Consider the following 19,498-nt stretch of genomic DNA (forward strand, 5'->3'; position numbering starts at 1 on the left):
ATGTACATAGTACATATGTCTACATATATATGTGTGTGTGGTGTAAGGGCACATTGCAGAAACTAGGAAATAATAAAGATTTTCTAGGCCATATTCACCATTTAAGCCCCCTACACAAAGGTATCAAATATAAATTTTATATGTAGTTTTTTTTAGAAAAGACTATTATTAAAATTTTGTTGTATTCATAAGTATATAGAAAAACATATACAATTATGTGCATTGAAAAGCTAATAACAACGAATGACGACATTTAACATTGACATTAAAAACAAAGTCATTTATCATTTCAAAATTATGTACTATATAGAATATTTTCTGATAGAAGAACTCCGTAAAAATTCTAATAATTTGTTTGTTATAATAACTTTTATAATATCATTTCAATTTAATTTGAAAACACCACAACGCTTTAGTTAAAAAATTATTGTTACAAACAAGCTATCTAGCTTAATTACAAAAATACAATAAGTTGTTTTCACTTTCCGAAAATATTTCGGTAATCGTCTTCAGGGTAGTTCCATTTTTGCACTTCTAAGCTTTCAGTCGGAGACCTTACTCTTCTCTATGGACGATTGCTTTTATTTTCTCTTGAATTGCAATACTGCCAACAAAAAGTGATCAGCCGGATAAATGAATTATTATTAGTCCTCAAGATACTAAATCCATTCTTTACCATACAATCAAAAAAAAAAAAAAATAGCCAGCGGAAACCAGCAGGCTACTGATTTGATAAAAAACACTGTAATGCGAGTATGTACATAAATACAACATGCATGTATGTGCGTACTTGTATTTATTAAATGTCTAATTATAGTGTTGGGGCGAGAAATTGAACACAACAAATTTTAATTTCTTTCCATATCAACAACAGGCAGCTGTCAGTCTTAATGTCTGTAAAACAGGAACGCCTCCAATGGGCGAGGTTTAATTAGATTTAGTTTTAGTTAATTGTTAGTTGGGGTTCATTAGCGCGTATTAATATTGCATTTGGATAAAGTTGAAATGAATATTGTTTTCTTATATAAACTTAAATGAATATATGTATACCAATATAGCCGGAGTCGGCTAACCGCCAATTAAGGCAAATAAAGCTCGGCGTAAACTATAATTACAAATTATTAAGACGTTGGCCAACTGACGCAAATACAGGCAGAAAAAAGTGAAGTGAATAAGTAAAGTCTAAAGTGAAGGGCTTCACTTCTATAGCTGCTGACAAGTCCAGCAGTAAAGAAGCGCATGTTCAGACATTTCCGGAACTTGTAGGCAGTGGACCATTATGTTTTTGGCCCTATTAACGTCATTGATTAAAAGTAAAAGGCACTTCTGCACTCGCCCTAAACCCCGTCAGTCACACACCAGTTTTGTTCACCTTTTATCATACATATATTAACATATATTCACATGGCTCTTAATTAAGGATATCGGCTTGCAATCATTGCTATATTTTAGTAGGAAGGTCAAAGCCGATTTGCGATTACGTTGTAAAGATGCCACTTCGTACGCCCATCTTTAACACGCCCTCTGGCAGCTCTAATGCACCGCCTTCGCTTCCAGGCTACAACAGTAAAACTCGACTCTACACGACACCAAGGCGACTTGGCGCCAAGGTTAAGATCGAGCTTCGGCTGCCAGTCGTCTTTGAGTCAAGCACAGTGCTGTTACAGCCCAATTCGAATAGTATATATGTATGTTTCTTTAGTGTTTTATTAAATAAATAAATACATATGTATATGAATATATACATATGTACTTTTGTGCAGAGAACACACGAGCGTAGAAGGACGAGCTTTGAGTTTTCCCTTTTTTAATAACAAATTACGAGTTTTCCAATCAACTGCGGGAAATTAATGCAGCTCCTTTTTACTCGTATGTATGTATATATTTGTTAACTTTCCTAAGGGCAGCGTGCCTAATTTGGATATAGTATGTAAATATGGCATTCCTTTAACATTTATACAAAGACGTACATATATACGTACTTTATTTTTTTTGAAGCCGTCCGCTCCACATTTCAAACAAACACGTGAGTAGATATGTATAGCATACATACATACACATATGTAGTTGTATGTTATGCCACAAGAAAATCTAGCAAATGTAATTAAGAGCCATATAAAAAATCGGAATATATTGAAAATATTTTTTATATATATTTATACTTTTATAAATGAGCCCAATTATTTATTCATCACATTTCAATAGTTTTCGGTTCCAATATTCCTTACTAACGGCAAATACCAGTTACGAAAAAGTGTCGAAAAAACAAAAAATAAACGCATGGGAAAGAGTTAACCATCCTTTGGCTTATGCCTACATATATATATGGTATGTGCATATGTGTGAACATATGTATGTATTTTCTTGCGCGGGAAGCTTATGTATGTTTTTCTCAGTCTTTTTAAGACATTTTCAGAGCTTATGGTTCCATCGTTCCTTTTCTAATGGCAGTTTACAGTTACGCCAAGCCGACAGAAAATAAACGGATGCGAAAGTCACTGAAATTTTTGAAAATGCATTTAATGCCCGAAAACAACATGTTATGGTTTAAGCTCCAAATCCATATACCCATATGCATACACATGTACAGCACAATTGTATGCATTTACATTTTTACGAGTACATGTGTGGGAGTGTTTGTGTATGGACAAGAAATTATATGCAGTAGTAGTTGCTAGGCGCCGCGAACTTTATTTATTTGTTGTGCGTTTAATTGATGCCCGCATGCAAATCTTTTAGTGCTAACAGTTTTACGAGTAAATGCAGCTGCCGATTCTGGCCCAGACAATTAATTAGATCCGTACACTGTTCTGCATCTGCTTTGATTGGATCTGTAATCACTTTCTTATAATTAGTGTTTGCACTAGTAGTTGCATTTGCAAATTATTCCGTATATGTACATACATATACATATGTTAAAATATTCCATTGTTGGGTTTTTTCATTGTTATTGTTTACCGTTGTGCATTCCAGAGAAACCGCAAAGCTTACGCCTCTGAGTACAGTAGCTACATCATAAGCCGGCGAAATGACCGACCGTATGTTCAGGCAAGTAACCACAGTGCCCCACTCCCATGTGTCCACATATTTAAATTTCGTAATTTTAAATACTGATGTATTTTAATTCTACATAAAAACAACATTCTTGAAGTTCTGCCTTCCCTTATTAGATTTAAAATGAATTAATAAAAAAAAATTAACATGTTAAAAAGACTTTCCACATGTTTAATCTATTTTAAACACGTTTGTCCAAACAGTTGGCACTGCGATGGCTCTGAGAATGTCTTTTATACTGCAAAAGTACAGCAGCCGCTGCCGACCTACGCGCCGACGCAATGCGTCGACTACAACAACAATAGCAACAATGCTGTCGGGCTGCGCTACTTCAACATGCCCTCCTATACGTCCCCACCGGTCATGTTACAGCCCAAATATCCCCAGAACGGTTCCACGCCCACTCAGTTGGATGTATGTCAGTACGCTCATGCTAACGGCAGCGCCTCCTGCTACAACCGCAACCGCTATATGCCATACAATCACAACCGCGCCTGCGCTGCCGCTGCTGCTGTAGCCGCCGTTACTGGTCATCCGATTGTAAATCACCAACAACAACACCCGGCGACCATGGCCTACAATTACCCACAGTCCTTTGCGCCCATCTACCAGCCTACGCAACTGCCGCCCACATTGCCAATACCGCCCATCGCCAGTGCGAGCATCAGCTTCTCTGGTCCGCCCAATGTGAGCATGTCTGCGGCCACCTCGCCCCCCGTGGTGGACTACACCTATGCCAATGGCTTGATCAACACCATGGCACCCAGTGCTTTGAACATGCCCTGCTCCACAACTTCGTCCATTGCGAGTAGCAGCATGACAGAAACCAATGTCAGCTTCAGTGGATGCAACGGTATCAGTGGACCCGCAGTTAGTCCACATAGCTATGCTAGCGTTACCGATCCCAATGACGCGGTCACCTTGCAAATAACCAACCTGGATTACTCTCTTGATGAGACCAGCTTGCGCAACTTTTTGATGAATCAACTGAAACCAATTACTCCAGTTGTATCGCTTAATTTTGAGGGCAGTTCGTATGCCAAGGTCACCGTCCCAGATCTTTATGTAAGGCTCAAAGAGACTGCCATACTTACGTTTAACTTTTACTAGTTTTGAATTTTGGATTTTTCCAGTTTGCCAAGCAAGTGGTCTCCAATTTGCACCGCAAGAAAATTGGACACAAACGCATGTTGGTCAGCTATACCCGGGACTCTTCGCTTACTGAAGTCAATACGTTGCGCTGCCAGGTTGCTGGACTTCTAAAAGTAAGTTTAAGCGCAGAAATGCAGAACTGTAATAATTTAAAAATCGCATACTATGTTTGAAACTTTGTTCGTATGATAATGATGGTAAATAACTAATTCTTGATAATACAGAGATGGATATGAAATCATTGAAAAAATATCAGTGATTCCAGGCTTTAAAGTCGCAGTTCTACGTGTGTCTTGTCCTTAAAAAGTATGAGCTCTGACAGACTGAATTTGACTTGGACTTCATTTTTACAGGATGTTCCGTACTATACACTGCCTATGTATAAGTTCCGTGAGCTCTTCCAGTCGCGTTTCAAAACCTCTATATGTGTATTGGATTTGTACAAAATGCAGGACATTTGTACCATCAATTCAGATAATAACGAGGAAAAGATTATTAGTTTGCAACCGGAGCTTGTGCGCTCTCTAGAGAACTCCCCACTCATGGAGGGACTTCAGCATAGTGTACCATATTGTACGGTTCACTTTAAGCGCGAGCAGCACAAAGGATGGGCCGAGCAGGAGATCGAGCCTCTCCCCAATGTGTGTATGACCATAGCGGAAATACAGCAGCTTATATACCCGTTGCTTAAACAGCATCCTGGCGATATTCCGGTAGCCACGCTGGTGCACTGCATCGAGGCGCAACTGAAGGTCCAGATCACTGCCAACGAAAGCGGTGTCAATCTGGAGCATCTCGTGTGCTGTGTCCAGGGTGTACAAATACAAGTCAATAATTTCGGAATTAAGATTCTTGGCTGGTTGGAGCTGAACAAGGAAATGCCGAATGTAAGCGGAGGCAGTACCTCAGGCAGCAATTCAAACCTGAATAATAGCGAGCGTGGCACTGGCGGATACTTTAAAAACTCTGTGGCGGACCCCTTGTCGCAGATATCCCGTGAGGTTATCGAGCTTGTTAAGATGTCGCCTAAGTCAACCATGAAGTTTAATCGCTTCATTCCGGCTTACCACAATCATTTTGGAAAACAATGCCGCGTTGCCGACTACGGCTACACCAAACTGATCGAGCTCTTCGAAGCCCTTTCTTCGGTGGTTCAGATCATGGGCGAAGGGGAGAATCGTCAGATCACCCTTCAACACCGTACACAAGTGCGACGCTTCACTTCGGATCTGTTGCGTGTCCTGCGCGCTAATGGCAACAATTCGGTGCTTCTTTCTCAGCTACCGGGAATATTCTCGCAGACGCAGAATCGAAGTTTCGATGTGACCGACTACGGAGTCTGCGATATTGTAGATATCCTGGACGGCTTAGTCAACTCGAACATTGTAGTGGTGACCAGAGTGCAGCAGGGAAAAGATATATTAATATCGATCCCAAAACGGAAGCAGACGAACAGCGAGTTAGAGAAAATAAGTATATTTGCCGGCGAAATGGTGGAGCTGTTCCAGAACGCTCTGCAATATAGCATTCTGTTTCAGAAATTTGTACGCTCCTACCATTATCACTTCGCGTACCAGTGTCGGTTGAGCGACTACGGCTTCCTCAAACTGGCAGATCTTATGGATGCCATACACGGCGTAGTCGAAATGGAAGTGACCAGTGATGAGGACAAAAAGATCTTTCTCTCGCCAAAAGTGGCCAGACGCGTGTTTGCCGTGCAGTGCGAGGATTTAATACGGAGCGTTACAGGAAACTCGACCAGTTGTATGAAACTAGAACAAGTGCTGACCCTGCATAAGAAGAAATATGGCTACCAGATGCTGCCCCAAACCTTAGGAGTGGCCGATATAACCTCCGCCATTGAGCTGCTGCCCTATGTTGAGGTAGTGCAAAAAGAGCAGGCCACCTGGATGATATGTCACAACGATGACCTGGAATTCCGACAGCTCTGCTACCGTGCTTGCAAGCATCTGTTGCAGCGAGAGGCAACTCTCACGAAGAAGGCAACATCAGAGAGCTCCCAGCAATCGCAACCTCTGAGCACAGACCAGTTTATGCATGAATTTAATGTTAAGTATAAAATGCAGCTCACTAGTTCCTCACTTTTAGCTATGCGCCATTTAATTGAGGTAAGGTTATCAAACAATAAACCAGGATCTTTATTATTATTATTATTTCATAGATTTATACCGAGACAGATCAGGAGTGTGTCCGTCCAAGCCCTTACATACGCTTTCTCATGTCAATTGTGCGGCTGCTAGAGCAGCGACCCAGCATGTATTTGCATGAGATAAAGAGCGCTTTGGAATGCGGCATAGCTACTACTTTTGAATTTGGCTTTCCCAATCTATATTCCGTGATAGCGGCACATGAGGATCTTTTCACAATTAACAATGGGCCCACACAGGAACGCAGTGATGTATCTCTAAATGTGAACTGCGATTGTAAGTAGAAGATAGTATTAATTCACACTAACTTTCAAGGATAAACTGAAGATACGAAAATAATTTGTCAGAGTTTTTGATAAAAGTAAACTTATTTCAAAATTATGTTCTTCAGTGCGTCTTAGCTCGGGGGCCAGTCACCAGCATCTCTTCGGATCGCTAAAGCTACCATATGCCAAGCACAAAACTCGCACTGCTAGGACACCTTTAGGCGAGCACAATCGACCCCCACCTACTCAGGCACCACCCCCAAACAAAATGCGCGCTATAGCCAACGAATATATCAACAGTTTCAATGTCAACACACCTGCTGGTGTCGGCTTCAAACCACAGGTTAATTCATCCAAGAACTTCCAGCACTACCAGGAGAACTTTGGGGCCGCCTCCACTACTGGCGGTTCTATGATGCCTCAAAAGTGCTCGCCTCCATTCCCAACCAGTAACAATGTCTGCCATAAAATGCAGCCGAGTGCCAACTCTTCAACAATCTCGTCGAATATGCTGAACAGCACAAGTTCGCCCAATCTTAGCCTGTGCAGTAGCTGCAACAAGGAGAATTCCCTTAACAGTTCATTAAATTTGTTTAACTCGTCACTCAACTCATCCTGTGAACTAAACGGCAGCTTGTGCAGTGACTTCGCTATTGCCTCGAGCACAGCTATCACGGCCCCCCCGTATGGTCCCCCCACTAAGCTGTGGCATCGCCGTCAGACCAACAACTACCAGCAACAGCCGAATCCACATCAATTGATGACGGGCTGCTTCGATGAGGGACTGCTGATGGGACAGTCAAATATTGAAAGTGGCAATACCACCACAGATTTGTATGATATGGTCAGCTTGAATGTGGCGCCCTTTAGTTCCATCTATGAGCCACCTAAGCCAGATACTCCACCACGACAGGTATTATCATATGTAATATTTATTAAACAGCTATGGTTTTAAGCTAGCAAATAATATATTTTTTTAACTTATCAATATTTTTCTCAGAAATTACCATTCTGGCTCGACCCCGTATGGAGCAATCAGACCGACGTGCCAGCACAAGCTAAAAATAGTTTGCTCAACATACGTCTGCCTGAAATCAAGTCCTTAAATGTTTTGCCTATGCTTCTGTCACCCTACACATTATCAAAGAATGAGAATATGAAACGTCAGCTGTTTAATTTTGAAAATCACGATCGCAAGATTGCCTAAGATTCTTTTTTTAATGTTTTAAAGATGCGCTATGGTGTTCGAAGCCAGAATTATCTTCTGCAGTACGCCTTATTTTATAAACTATTACACGATCAAGCATTTCGTATTGTTCATAGGTTATAGCATAAGGATCAATTTGTAACTTTGTTAAGATTATTATCAATTTGTATGCTGTTTGTAGAACAAAATAGCAATTATTTCGTTTTTTGCCTTTGTTTATAACAAAGTTGTTAGTTAAGCCTGATGTACACTTAAAAAAAAAGGAAACGCTTAACAAAATAAGAATGCATTTAAAATAACTGTCAGAAATTGCTGCTTACCTGAAAACAGTTAGTAGATACGTACATATATTCATTTTATTTATTTTTTGGCGGTTTTTTTCTACATTAAGTGAATAACTGGCGACTAAAAAAGATTGTAACTACAATTAAATAAATTTAAATAACTTTATTCATTGTAAATTAAATCAGCCTTACAATGTAATTACCACAAAAGCTAAAGGTGGTAAGATAAAGACTAAAAATCGGGTGCCACCATGCGAAAGAAAGCGTTGGCCAACTCGATTCCAAAGAAGGTGGCCGCATTAGCTGGAAAAGCGCGCAACATTACCGGTGTAATACCGCGGTAAAGGGCTAATGGTCCATCGTGTTTCATCAGATCTGCAAACACACTGCGTATTCCCTTTTTATAGGTACCCTCAGGTGCTGCAATAAAGAATTTAAAAATACTCATTATGTTAATTTAAAGATACCTTGCTGAAGAAAATATAATGCTCTACATATGTCAATAAACAGTATATAGGAAAATAGTTAGTGCTATCTTAAAGGTTATTACATTTAAGTGTATTCTCAAAAAATCACGGAATTCTAGAAAGAATAAATAATACGCACCAGACTGCAGGCGACTCTTGAGAACATCTGCGGGCATACCACCAATCCAGTAGAAAATTCCCGCACAACCACCGGCAGCAATAGCGGGAAGCAGATCCACATTGGGTCGATTAAAACGTCGTTTGTACTCGTTGGTCAGTATCTCGTAACAGAGAAAATAGAGGCCGTTCGCTGGCAGATCTGTAAACAGGCAGACTCACGTAAATAGTGGCATGTAACGAGCCCTGGGATTAGAGCCGACCTAATCTTTATATTTATAAGAACGCAAAATTGCGCGCTGTTTGCACTGCTTGTATTACAATGTTAATCCAGTGCGACAATTATATCCAAGATTGAAGGCATTACGCAATCGATTAGATCAACCATGTAATACATTTCCAATTAAATAACAACGCAAAGAAAACACGCGCCACAGTTATATATACATTGTGCATTAGAATTAATAAGTTCGTTTCATTTTATGTAGTTTACTATATTTTCTTATTTATACTTTCTGATTTTTCTCTGTAAAATATAAAAAAAAACTATTAATGAACAGGTGTGGAATGAAGTCGTGTAACCATATATAAAATTCTTCATTTTCAAACCGTGTTAAATCAAAACCGTTTAAAAACAGAATTATGGTTATATCAATGTATATATATACATACATATACTTATGTATGTATGCAGCATGTAGAGCTGCATTTTTCAACCCATCTTTTTCATTGGGACTTTATTATGTTTTCATTGGGGCATTGATTGTTGTTGAAAATTAGAATACGAAAACTATTGCATGTATGTATGTAGGAATGTATATACATTTGTACATATTTATGTTAGTATGTGTAATCAATGCAAAGCCCAAATGGTAAGCGTTAAGAAGCTGAAATTTTGACACAAGTTTCCTGTTAAAGTGCAGGTGACTTTAATTTACGCTTAGGTACTTGGTTTGAGAATCGCAGAGGAGGGCAGCCACCATATTTTAATTTGGTATGAGAATTTCAGAGGAGGGCAGCCACAATATTTTAATTTAATTTATCAGAAATTTCACAATTTAATTCCAAAATATTATTATTTCATTTATCAGAAATTCCACAATTTAATTCTCGATTTGCCAGCGCTTAGGTACTTGGTTTGAGAATCGCAGAGGAGGGCAGCCACAATATTTTAATTTAATTTATCAGAAATTTCACAAATTAAATCCACAATTTATTATTTAATTTTTTAAAAATTTCACTATTTAATTCTCGATTTGCCAGCGCTTAGGTACTTGGTATGAGAATCGCAGAGGAGGGCAGCCACAATATTTTAATTTAATTTGTCTGAATTTTCACAATTTATTATTTAATTTTTTTAAATTTCACTATTTAATTCTCGATTTGCCAGTGCTTAGGTTCTTCGTTTGAGAATCGCAGAGGAGGGCAGCCACAATATTTTAATTTAATTTATCAGAAATTTCACAAATTAAATCCACAATTTATTATTTAATTTTTTAAAATGTTCACTTTTTAATTCTCGATTTGCCAGCGCTTAGGTACTTGGTTTGAGAATCGCAGAGGAGGGCAGCCACAATATTTTAATTTATCAGAAATTTCACAAATTAAATCCACAATTTATTATTTAATTTTTTTAAAATTTCACTATTTAATTCTCGATTTACCAGCGCTTAGGTACTTGGTATGAGAATCGCAGAGGAGGGCGGCCACAATATTTTCATTTAATTTATCAGAATTTTTACAATTTAATATTTAATTTCATTTTAATTTTTTTTTTTAATTTAATTTTTCAGAAATTTCACTATTTAATTCTCGATTTACCAGCGCTTAGGTACTTGGTATGAGAATCGCAGAGGAGGGCAGCCACAATATTTTAATTTAATTTGTCTGAATTTTCACAATTTATTATTTAATTTTTTTAAATTTCACTATTTAATTCTCGATTTGCCAGTGCTTAGGTTCTTCGTTTGAGAATCGCAGAGGAGGGCAGCCACAATATTTTAATTTAATTTATCAGAAATTTCACAAATTAAATCCACAATTTATTATTTAATTTTTTAAAATGTTCACTTTTTAATTCTCGATTTGCCAGCGCTTAGGTACTTGGTTTGAGAATCGCAGAGGAGGGCAGCCACAATATTTTAATTTATCAGAAATTTCACAAATTAAATCCACAATTTATTATTTAATTTTTTTAAAATTTCACTATTTAATTCTCGATTTACCAGCGCTTAGGTACTTGGTATGAGAATCGCAGAGGAGGGCGGCCACAATATTTTCATTTAATTTATCAGAATTTTTACAATTTAATATTTAATTTCATTTTAATTTTTTTTTTTAATTTAATTTTTCAGAAATTTCACTATTTAATTCTCGATTTACCAGCGCTTAGGTACTTGGTATGAGAATCGCAGAGGAGGGCAGCCACAATATTTTAATTTAATTTGTCTGAATTTTCACAATTTATTATTTAATTTTTTTTAAATTTCACTATTTAATTCTCGATTTGCCAGCGCTTAGGTTCTTCGTTTGAGAATCGCAGAGGAGGGCAGCCACAATATTTTAATTTAATTTTTTAGAAATTTCACAAAATTAATCCACAATTTATTATTTAATTTTTTAAAAATTTCACTATTTAATTCTCGATTTGCCAGCGCTTAGGTACTTGGTATGAGAATCGCAGAGGAAGGCAGCCACAATATTTTAATTTAATTTGTCTGAATTTTCACAATTTATTATTTAAATTTTTTAAATTTCACTATTTAATTCTCGATTTGCCAGCGCTTAGGTACTTGGTTTGAGAATCGCAGAGGAGGGCAGCCACAATATTTTAATTTAATTTATCAGAAATTTCACAAATTAAATCCACAATTTATTATTTAATATTTTACAAATTTCACTGTTTAATTCTCGATTTGCCAGCACTTAGGTACTTGGTATGAGAATCGCAGAGGAGGGCAGCCACAATATTTTAATTTAATTTGTCTGAATTTTCACAATTTATTATTTAATTTCACTATTTAATTCTCGATTTGCCAGCGCTTAGGTTCTTCGTTTGAGAATCGCAGAGGAGGGCAGCCACAATATTTTAATTTAATTTATCAGAAATTTCACAAATTAAATCCACAATTTATTATTTAATTTTTCAGAAATTTCACTATTTAATTCTCGATTTGCCAGCGCTTAGGTTCTTCGTTTGAGAATCGCAGAGGAGGGCAGCCACATTATTTTAATTTAATTTATCAGAAATTTCACAAATTAAATCCACAATTTATTATTAAATTTTTTAAAAATTTCACTATTTAATTTGCCAGCGCTTAGGTTCTTCGTTTGAGAATCGCAGAGGAGGGCAGCCACAATATTTTAATTTAATTTATCAGAAATTTCACAAATTAAATCCACAATTTATTATTTAATTTTTCAGAAATTTCACTATTTAATTCTCGATTTGCCAGCGCTTAGGTACTTGGTTTGAGAATCGCAGAGGAGGGCAGCCACAATATTTTAATTTAATTTATCAGAAATTTCACAAATTAAATCCACAATTTATTATTAAATTTTTTAAAAATTTCACTATTTAATTCTCGATTTGCCAGCGCTTAGGTACTTGGTTTGAGAATCGCAGAGGAGGGCAGCCACAATATGTTAATTTATCAGAAATTTCACAATTTATTATTTCATTTTTTTTAATTTCACTATTTAATTCTCGATTTGCCAGCGCTTAGGTTCTTCGTTTGAGAATCGCAGAGGAGGGCAGCCACATTATTTTAATTTAATTTATCAGAAATTTCACAAATTAAATCCACAATTTTTTATTAAATTTTTTAAAAATTTCACTATTTAATTCTCGATTTGCCAGCGCTTAGGTACTTGGTTTGAGAATCGCAGAGGAGGGCAGCCACAATATTTTAATTTAATTTATCAGAAATTTCACAAATTAAATCCACAATTTATTATTAAATTTTTTAAAAATTTCACTATTTAATTCTCGATTTGCCAGCGCTTAGGTACTTGGTTTGAGAATCGCAGAGGAGGGCAGCCACAATATTTTAATTTATCAGAAATTTCACAATTTATTATTTCATTTTTTTTAATTTCACTATTTAATCCTCGATTTGCCAGCGCTTAGGTTCTTCGTTTGAGAATCGCAGAGGAGGGCAGCCACATTATTTTAATTTAATTTATCAGAAATTTCACAAATTAAATCCACAATTTATTATTAAATTTTTTTAAAAATTTCACTATTTAATTCTCGATTTGCCAGCGCTTAGGTACTTGATTTGGGAATCGCAGAGGAGGGAAGCCACCATATTTTAATTTAATTTATCAGAAATTTCACAATTTAATGCCAAAATATTATTATTTCATTTTGCAGAAATTCCACAATTTAATTCTCGATTTGCCAGCACTTAGGTACTTGGTATGAGAATCGCAGAGGAGGGCGCCAACAATATTTATACTCTGTACATGAAATGTATAGGAGTATATTGGGTTTTCGCGAGCTGAAAAATTTAATAGCCAGAAGGAGGCGTAGCAGACTCCACAAAGTATATACATATGAATATTCTTGATCACAGACTTAATCTCTTAATCTCAGAGACTATACGACTTAGGGACACCAAATTTTAGTCCAAGATAAACTATATGGATACGTTGAAAATTAATTTTCTTCCATCCCTCCTCCTAATTTAAAATATTACATTTACATACATACAATATACACACATATGTATGTATGTATGTAAATAGTACGTGTATGGTCACAGTATGTATTGTACTATATGTCCTAGCTTTGGATGCAGTTCCATCAAAGACGGGCATCGCCTGCTAGTAAGTACCACATAAAATCCCGACGATCATTCTGACATATGTATGTATGTAATTGATTTTTCTAAATAACGCATATATTCACATGATCTTTACTTTTTCAACGTAAGAAAATACAATAAAAATACACAAAGAATTAATTTAAAAATTCGGCGTTACAATGCTAAAGAAGTTATTGGCTAACTCGATGCCAAAGAAACATGCGGCGTTTGCTGGGAACGCACGTATCATAATGGGTGTGACACCCCTATATAAGGCCAGTGGACCATCCTTTACAATAAGGTCCTTGAACACGCTGCGCACACCATGCTTGTAGGTACCCTCAGGCGCTGCAAGTGAGGTAGAAATAGGAAATCATTTGGGTTAAGCAGCTATTAACAAACTCACCTGATTGCAAACGACTTTTCAGCACATCAGCAGGCATTCCGAGTATCCAATAAGCCATGCCAGCAGCGCCCCCAGCAAAAATAGTGGATGCCGTGTTGATTTTTCCCGATTCTGATTTCGCCTTGGCGACATCTTGCAGGTATTCATAGACCAAAAAATATAGCCCGTTGGCAGGCAAATCTGTGAAGAAGGCAACCAATTAACACAGAGCTTCACTTGATCAATTAACTAATGTACTTATAGTATCCAAAACTATTCTCGACATGATCTACAAAATGGACATAACAAAACCACTCAATACTCACTTTTTAGAGTTACCGGAACTTGCTTATAAAATATTTATAATTGTTTTTTATTTGATTCAATTCGCCGAAAGACCTTTACGTAGCTTTGAGAGTCTGGCTGAAAAATTTTTTTTCAAGGAAGTATCTATGTACTTATAAGAACTATTCACTATTTAACTTCAAATTATATATAAATGTTTCACATTCACATAATAAGTTGTTAAAATCAATAATACCACATGAAAATAAAAATTGAAATAAATTAAAAATAACTAAAAGTGATTATTAGTCAGGCCGGAGTCGCAGTAGATAGGCCGTTAATAGCCTAAATTGATAATTCACTCCAAGTTAGCAGGGATTCAATTTTAATGACATACCTGGACGACTGTGGGGTTGATTTAAAACTTAGGGAAATACTATAGTTTGCGACCTTGTGCCCAATGGTCACAAGCTTTTTTATTCAAACGCAATGTACATCTGTGCATGTACAAATAAGTATGTATATGTACATATGTATATATGTGTGTAAATACATACATAAACTTTATATCACAATTATTTTATCATTGGAGGATGTTGGTATCAGCAGCAACCATTAAAGGAAATGAATAAAACAACAACACAACGCTCTTAAGACGGCGCTAAAAAGATTGTAGCATTTTTCTTATATTATTTATGTATGTAGCAGTCGTAGTATGCCTCAATTTAGTGTATGAATGGAATTCGAGGAATGCGCCAGTTTGAAAGCAACGCAAGAGACGCCATATGCAGTACTAAGTTTTGAAAGTAAAGTGAAAAAAGCGTGAAAATTCAGTTCCCATCAAACTGTAAAATGCGTTGGAACCAGAGCGGTAGTTTTTGGATCTATGGCACACCAAGTCTGCTATCTTTGTTACTGCTGGTAAGTGTATACGCACATACATATGTACAAGTGTCAGAGTGTAATAAATTCGGATAATAAAAGTCAACATAAAAAAAGTGCAAATAACAATTCGTTAATTATAAAACGATTATATTTGAAATGTTAAAATTTACTCCCCTTTTTTTTATTTCTATAAAATTGGAGCAATGTTTTTATGTTAATTCCAAACGCAGTGCGCACATAGCATAAATTTAATTAAATAATGAAATTGAATATTTATGTGAATATACTTGTATGTACATTTATGTTATTTATTTATTCCAAATTTGAGTGTAGATTACTGTATACCTTAAATTCGGGTTGCTACTATTATCGTTCCACAGCATTGCCAAATGATCGCTTCCCAGCCCGGGTTTGGGCCGGAGGTGGAACTGGACACGCTAAACTGCCCGAAAGGGTGTGCTTGTCAATACGCCGCCTTCAGCGAACTTCCCATTGCCCGCTGGGTGACTCACATGACAGGAAACAATGCTGACGAAACCGAAGATGGTTTCTTTGGTCAGACCTATACCAAACTAGGAACTTGCCTTCTGCAAGTGCAGGATGACGCAGAGGCGTTACTTGATGCATTGCCTATGGATCTGCAGGCCCTTATATTGCTCTATACGGGAGGAGCGGGCCATGAGCTAACTGGTGAGCAAACGAGACGATGTTTTCGATGTAAATTGGCTGACCCTTTTTTTTCGCCAGTGAACACGAGCAGCCTGAAGCAACTCAATCAGCTGACCACGCTGGAGATACGGGGATCGGCGGGTGCTGGATCGTTGTATTTGATTATTGACGAGCCACTGGAATTTTTGCAGCACGCCAATTTTGAGCAGCTTATGTTGATTGGTAGCGACAAGCTGCAGCGACCCAAGTACTTGGAGCTTCCCAGCGACCATTACGAGTATAGGCCACGGGGTGAGGTTATGATGCTGGACGAGACGGACGGGGCAATGGCGATGGTGGGTAAACAAGAGCTCAAGTATCAACTGGAGTTTGAAACCGCCAACGACGTGGAACAGGTACAGGTAGAAATTATGCCCTATGAAGAGTGGGTGCAACTTATTAAGCAGACGCGTATGCCCACATTTTATGGGTGGACCCATCTGGAAGTGCTGCGTGCCCACAATTGCCAGCTTAGCGAATTGCACTGGCAAATGTTCGACGGTTTGGCTGCACTCCAGCACCTGTCCCTGGAGCACAACAGTATCGAGAGTTTGCCCCCTTTTGCCCTCTATGGTGCCCTTCACATCAAGACTTTGTCGTTGGCACACAATTTTCTGCAACGGCTGCACTACCGTGCACTAGCTGGCCTTTTAGAACTGGAGACACTTGATTTGCGTGCTAATCGACTGGAGCGACTTAGCGAGCTGAGCTTTCCACCGCTGCCCTTGCTTCAGCGGGCCGACTTTCGTCATAACCCCGTTCGCTACATATTTCCAGCTACCTTTTGGGTTATGAACGACACTCGGGAGCTACACTTTGACAGTACAGAGGTAGCGATGGAGCTGTGGACCAATAATCCTTTTGATTCACTACGTAAGCTACGCACTCTCACCCTAGGCAATGTTTCCATTAACAGCCTGGAGCAGGGGGTCTTTAAGGTATGTATATTTATTTGGTTTTGCCATCGAAAATGCTTTTTGACCTTTGGACTCAATCCCGTTTTGCTTACAGGGTCTTATTTCCTTAGAAACGCTTACGATGCGTGGCGAAGTCCGCAATGTGGAGTTCGACGCTTTTGCCGGCCTAGGCCGATTGCGTGAGCTTGACCTGAGTTACTGTGGTATTAGACAGTTATCCATGGATGCTCTTCTAGGCTGTAAACGACTGCAGTTGCTTAGGTTGGCGCACAACAATCTCACTTACTTGCCGCCAGGTCTGCTGGACGATCTACAACTGGAGGAAATATATCTGCAAGGCAATCAGCTGCGGACATTACCCACATCGTTTTTCCTGCAGACGCGCCTGCTGGTCGCCCGCCTCAACGACAATCCATGGGAGTGTAGCTGCGACATGAGCAACTGGCTTGCACGCATAACCAATGCTGTGCGTGGTCGGCCTGTTGAGCAGTGCGTCACCGACTTCATGACTGGACAGGTTATGTCGTGTCGGCGCGTGCACAGTCTTGAAATGGACAAGAGCTTGGCGCCGCGCTGCGCCAACTTCAATGGGCGGAGCGTCTATTATGTCAGGCGCAAGGATCTACGATGCGGCGAAATTAGATTTCTCCGGCATACTAAAACCAAACCGTCGCTCCCACACTGGCGTAAAGTGGAACAAATGCAACAAAAAAGGCAACAAAATCCCAAGCAAGGCAAGCAACAGAAGCTTAAAATTAATCCCAATAGCTTGGAGTATGGGCTCACTCCGCCCCAATTGGCAAACCGGCCAGATCTAAACTTATCAAATGAAATTTAATACGCGCACACACATAGGTTAGCTGTAGTATAAGTGGTGGGAATAAAGTAGCTTTAAACCATTAGACTGACAAACTACCCGCCAGATAGGCAACCAAATAATTGTTTTCCCCTTCGGATTGTTCAATGATTACGTCTTAACGTATTTGAAAGCAGCTGGCCAAAAAGCCCGATTGCTCCGACTGTCAATTTGTTCAGTACATAAATAATGAAGATAATGGATATACATCAAATTTGCGTTCTTTTTAGGTCCCTTTTGCCACTTTTCTTCTTCCTAACACAATAGCATTATCCTTAAAAAGTGTCTGCAGTTGACTTTTCCGTATGGGCTAATCTATGTATACGTTTTTACATGAACCAATATCACAGATAGTATCCGCCACCGTATTTACATGGAATAAAAGCAAAAATCTACTTGCCCCTGAGCATTGTGGCGCAGCTGCCCTTGAATACGCTCCTCAAACCTCCCTCCTTGTAGAGCTTTATGGCACAATCCTGAAAATAACGGAATGTAAATAAATACTGCCAAACAATCGATTTATTTAAGGCTTACAATCATGCCATTATATTTGCGCTCTCCACCCGCACCTTGCTGGGTTTGTAGCAAAACCTTAATGCGCTCTCCAGGAGCCATGATGAGCGTGGAGAACAGGCCGGAGAATGAACCTGCTACAAAGATTTGTGAGTAAGTCAGCTTGGCATCCTCGCCAGTCTGCTGAACTCGTTTTCCGAGGGCATAGCCAGCAAAGCACATGGCGAAAATGGGAGCCACTCCTGTCAGCGGTGCCGACATGCCCTTGTACAAGCCTCGGAAGCCCTCATTGCGGATCGTCTTAGCTGCACAGTCAAAGGTACCACGATACATAGGCTGTTCACCTGGTGATGGGCGTGGCATCGTTTGTAAACGCACCTGAAATATTTGTCATTAAATAATGTTGCATCAATGTCATGATAATTAGGTTTACCTTGATGGTGTCCAGCGGATGGCCGGAGAGCACATTGCAAATGCCGCCAAAGCCGCCGGTGATGAACGATTTCAGGGGATTTGCCTTGCGCTCCGCGGGTAGGTTCTCAGGTGCCGTAGATATGGGCAAAAGTTTCTCCGCTGTTACTGTAGACATTGCTTTAAATTCTAGGTTTTGCAGTTTGAGAAGTGATTTGATATGAAAATAAGCATGTAAAATTGGGTTAAATTGAAGTTTGACCTTTGAATGATTAATCCTAATCTGTAGTGTCCAATGAACTACGACTGTTTGATAAGCGTCAAGTGTATTACGACACGAAGACCCTAGAATTTGTTTTACTTTGTTTTATTATTCATTTTTAGGTTCAGTGCAGCTGGCCTAATTTATAATGTTCATGTGCTTGTCTTACCTGCACTACCAATTTTAATAATAATAGCGTAGCACGTTACTGCAGTTCCAGGCCAGGAACCTGTTGCTTACGGGTGCACGACGCGTATTGTTCCATACATTTGTATATATATTTTTTCCCAATATTAACATGAAAAGGGACGGATTTTGTTATCAGCATTTGTAATTAACAAAGTTATAAACAAATTAGATGTTACAAGCCTAGTGTCAAATTAAATTTAACTTACAGTTCCAAATTTACATTCGCCGGCTTTCGGTCAAAGTCCACGTAGGCAACAGCTTCAGCGTGCTGTGATTGATCAGTTATTTCGGTTTCCCGAAGTGATCCACAAAACTGCAGTGTGTGTCTTTTGCTGGGCTGCTTTTATCTACAATCTTAAAGCATACATATTAATTTTGAAGCCAAGTTTTCAATAAAAATATGCTGTAAACAGGTGCTGCCAGCCTGTCGAAAAATTGCAATACATCACACACCAGCTGATAGTAGGGTACCGGATATGTTTACTTTCATTAAAATTATTTAAAGATATACATATGTATGTCAATATTGTCATCGGCAAGGAAAAACAATCTTTTTTGCTTTTT

At 38.4% G+C, this 19,498-nt stretch overlaps 2 protein-coding genes across 8 annotated transcripts; one reads left to right on the forward strand and one right to left on the reverse strand.

Moving 5' to 3' along the window:
• The first annotated feature begins 1,669 nt into the window (after positions 1 to 1,669).
• On the forward strand, positions 1,670 to 8,191 carry LOC115626623 (meiosis regulator and mRNA stability factor 1). 4 transcript variants are annotated; one of them, XM_030522022.1, is made up of 9 exons: positions 1,702 to 1,873; positions 1,999 to 2,026; positions 2,974 to 3,048; positions 3,258 to 4,119; positions 4,188 to 4,319; positions 4,560 to 6,335; positions 6,389 to 6,650; positions 6,766 to 7,553; positions 7,641 to 8,191. In XM_030522022.1, the coding sequence occupies exons 3-9, from the start codon at positions 3,029 to 3,031 to the stop codon at positions 7,845 to 7,847; spliced, it is 4,047 nt and encodes a 1,348-aa protein (XP_030377882.1). In that variant the 5' UTR covers positions 1,702 to 1,873; positions 1,999 to 2,026; positions 2,974 to 3,028; the 3' UTR covers positions 7,848 to 8,191. The 4 variants fall into 4 exon arrangements, with proteins under 4 accessions (XP_030377884.1, XP_030377882.1, XP_030377881.1 ...); XM_030522024.1 differs by lacking the exons at positions 1,702 to 1,873; positions 1,999 to 2,026 and adding an exon at positions 1,670 to 1,688; XM_030522021.1 differs by having other exon boundaries at positions 1,702 to 2,026.
• A 157-nt stretch (positions 8,192 to 8,348) lies between these two features.
• Positions 8,349 to 19,341, reverse strand: LOC115626624 (congested-like trachea protein). 4 transcript variants are annotated; one of them, XM_030522028.1, is made up of 7 exons: positions 19,141 to 19,341; positions 18,915 to 18,974; positions 18,506 to 18,672; positions 18,094 to 18,450; positions 17,960 to 18,035; positions 8,738 to 8,917; positions 8,349 to 8,551 (listed from the first exon to the last, which is right to left on the reverse strand). In XM_030522028.1, the coding sequence occupies exons 3-7, from the start codon at positions 18,659 to 18,661 to the stop codon at positions 8,364 to 8,366; spliced, it is 957 nt and encodes a 318-aa protein (XP_030377888.1). In that variant the 5' UTR covers positions 18,662 to 18,672; positions 18,915 to 18,974; positions 19,141 to 19,341; the 3' UTR covers positions 8,349 to 8,363. The 4 variants fall into 4 exon arrangements, with proteins under 4 accessions (XP_030377888.1, XP_030377886.1, XP_030377885.1 ...); XM_030522026.1 differs by lacking the exons at positions 8,349 to 8,551; positions 8,738 to 8,917 and adding exons at positions 13,598 to 13,871; positions 13,930 to 14,109 and having other exon boundaries at positions 19,141 to 19,333; XM_030522025.1 differs by lacking the exons at positions 8,349 to 8,551; positions 8,738 to 8,917 and adding exons at positions 13,684 to 13,871; positions 13,930 to 14,109 and having other exon boundaries at positions 18,915 to 18,980; positions 19,141 to 19,333.
• Positions 19,342 to 19,498: the final 157 nt, after the last annotated feature.

The sequence above is a fragment of the Scaptodrosophila lebanonensis genome, unplaced genomic scaffold, assembly GCF_003285725.1.
Source record: "Scaptodrosophila lebanonensis strain 11010-0011.00,11010-0021.00 unplaced genomic scaffold, SlebRS2 tig00000085-arrow-pilon, whole genome shotgun sequence".
NCBI lineage: Eukaryota > Metazoa > Arthropoda > Insecta > Diptera > Drosophilidae > Scaptodrosophila > Scaptodrosophila lebanonensis.

Bases quoted from the DNA above. Each gene is read 5' to 3' on its own strand.
- LOC115626624 (XM_030522028.1), bottom strand. From the start codon at position 18,661: ATGTCTACAGTAACAGCGGAGAAACTTTTGCCCATATCTACGGCACCT. The intron at 18,451-18,505 runs GTAAACCTAATT...CAAATATTTCAG, and splicing joins ATCCGCTGGACACCATCAAG to GTGCGTTTACAAACGATGCC. The intron at 8,552-8,737 runs GTGCGTATTATT...TCTTTATTGCAG, and splicing joins CAAGAGTCGCCTGCAGTCTG to CACCTGAGGGTACCTATAAA.
- LOC115626623 (XM_030522024.1), top strand. From the start codon at position 3,029: ATGACCGACCGTATGTTCAG. The intron at 4,320-4,559 runs GTAAGTTTAAGC...TCATTTTTACAG, and splicing joins AGGTTGCTGGACTTCTAAAA to GATGTTCCGTACTATACACT. The intron at 6,336-6,388 runs GTAAGGTTATCA...ATTATTTCATAG, and splicing joins CTATGCGCCATTTAATTGAG to ATTTATACCGAGACAGATCA.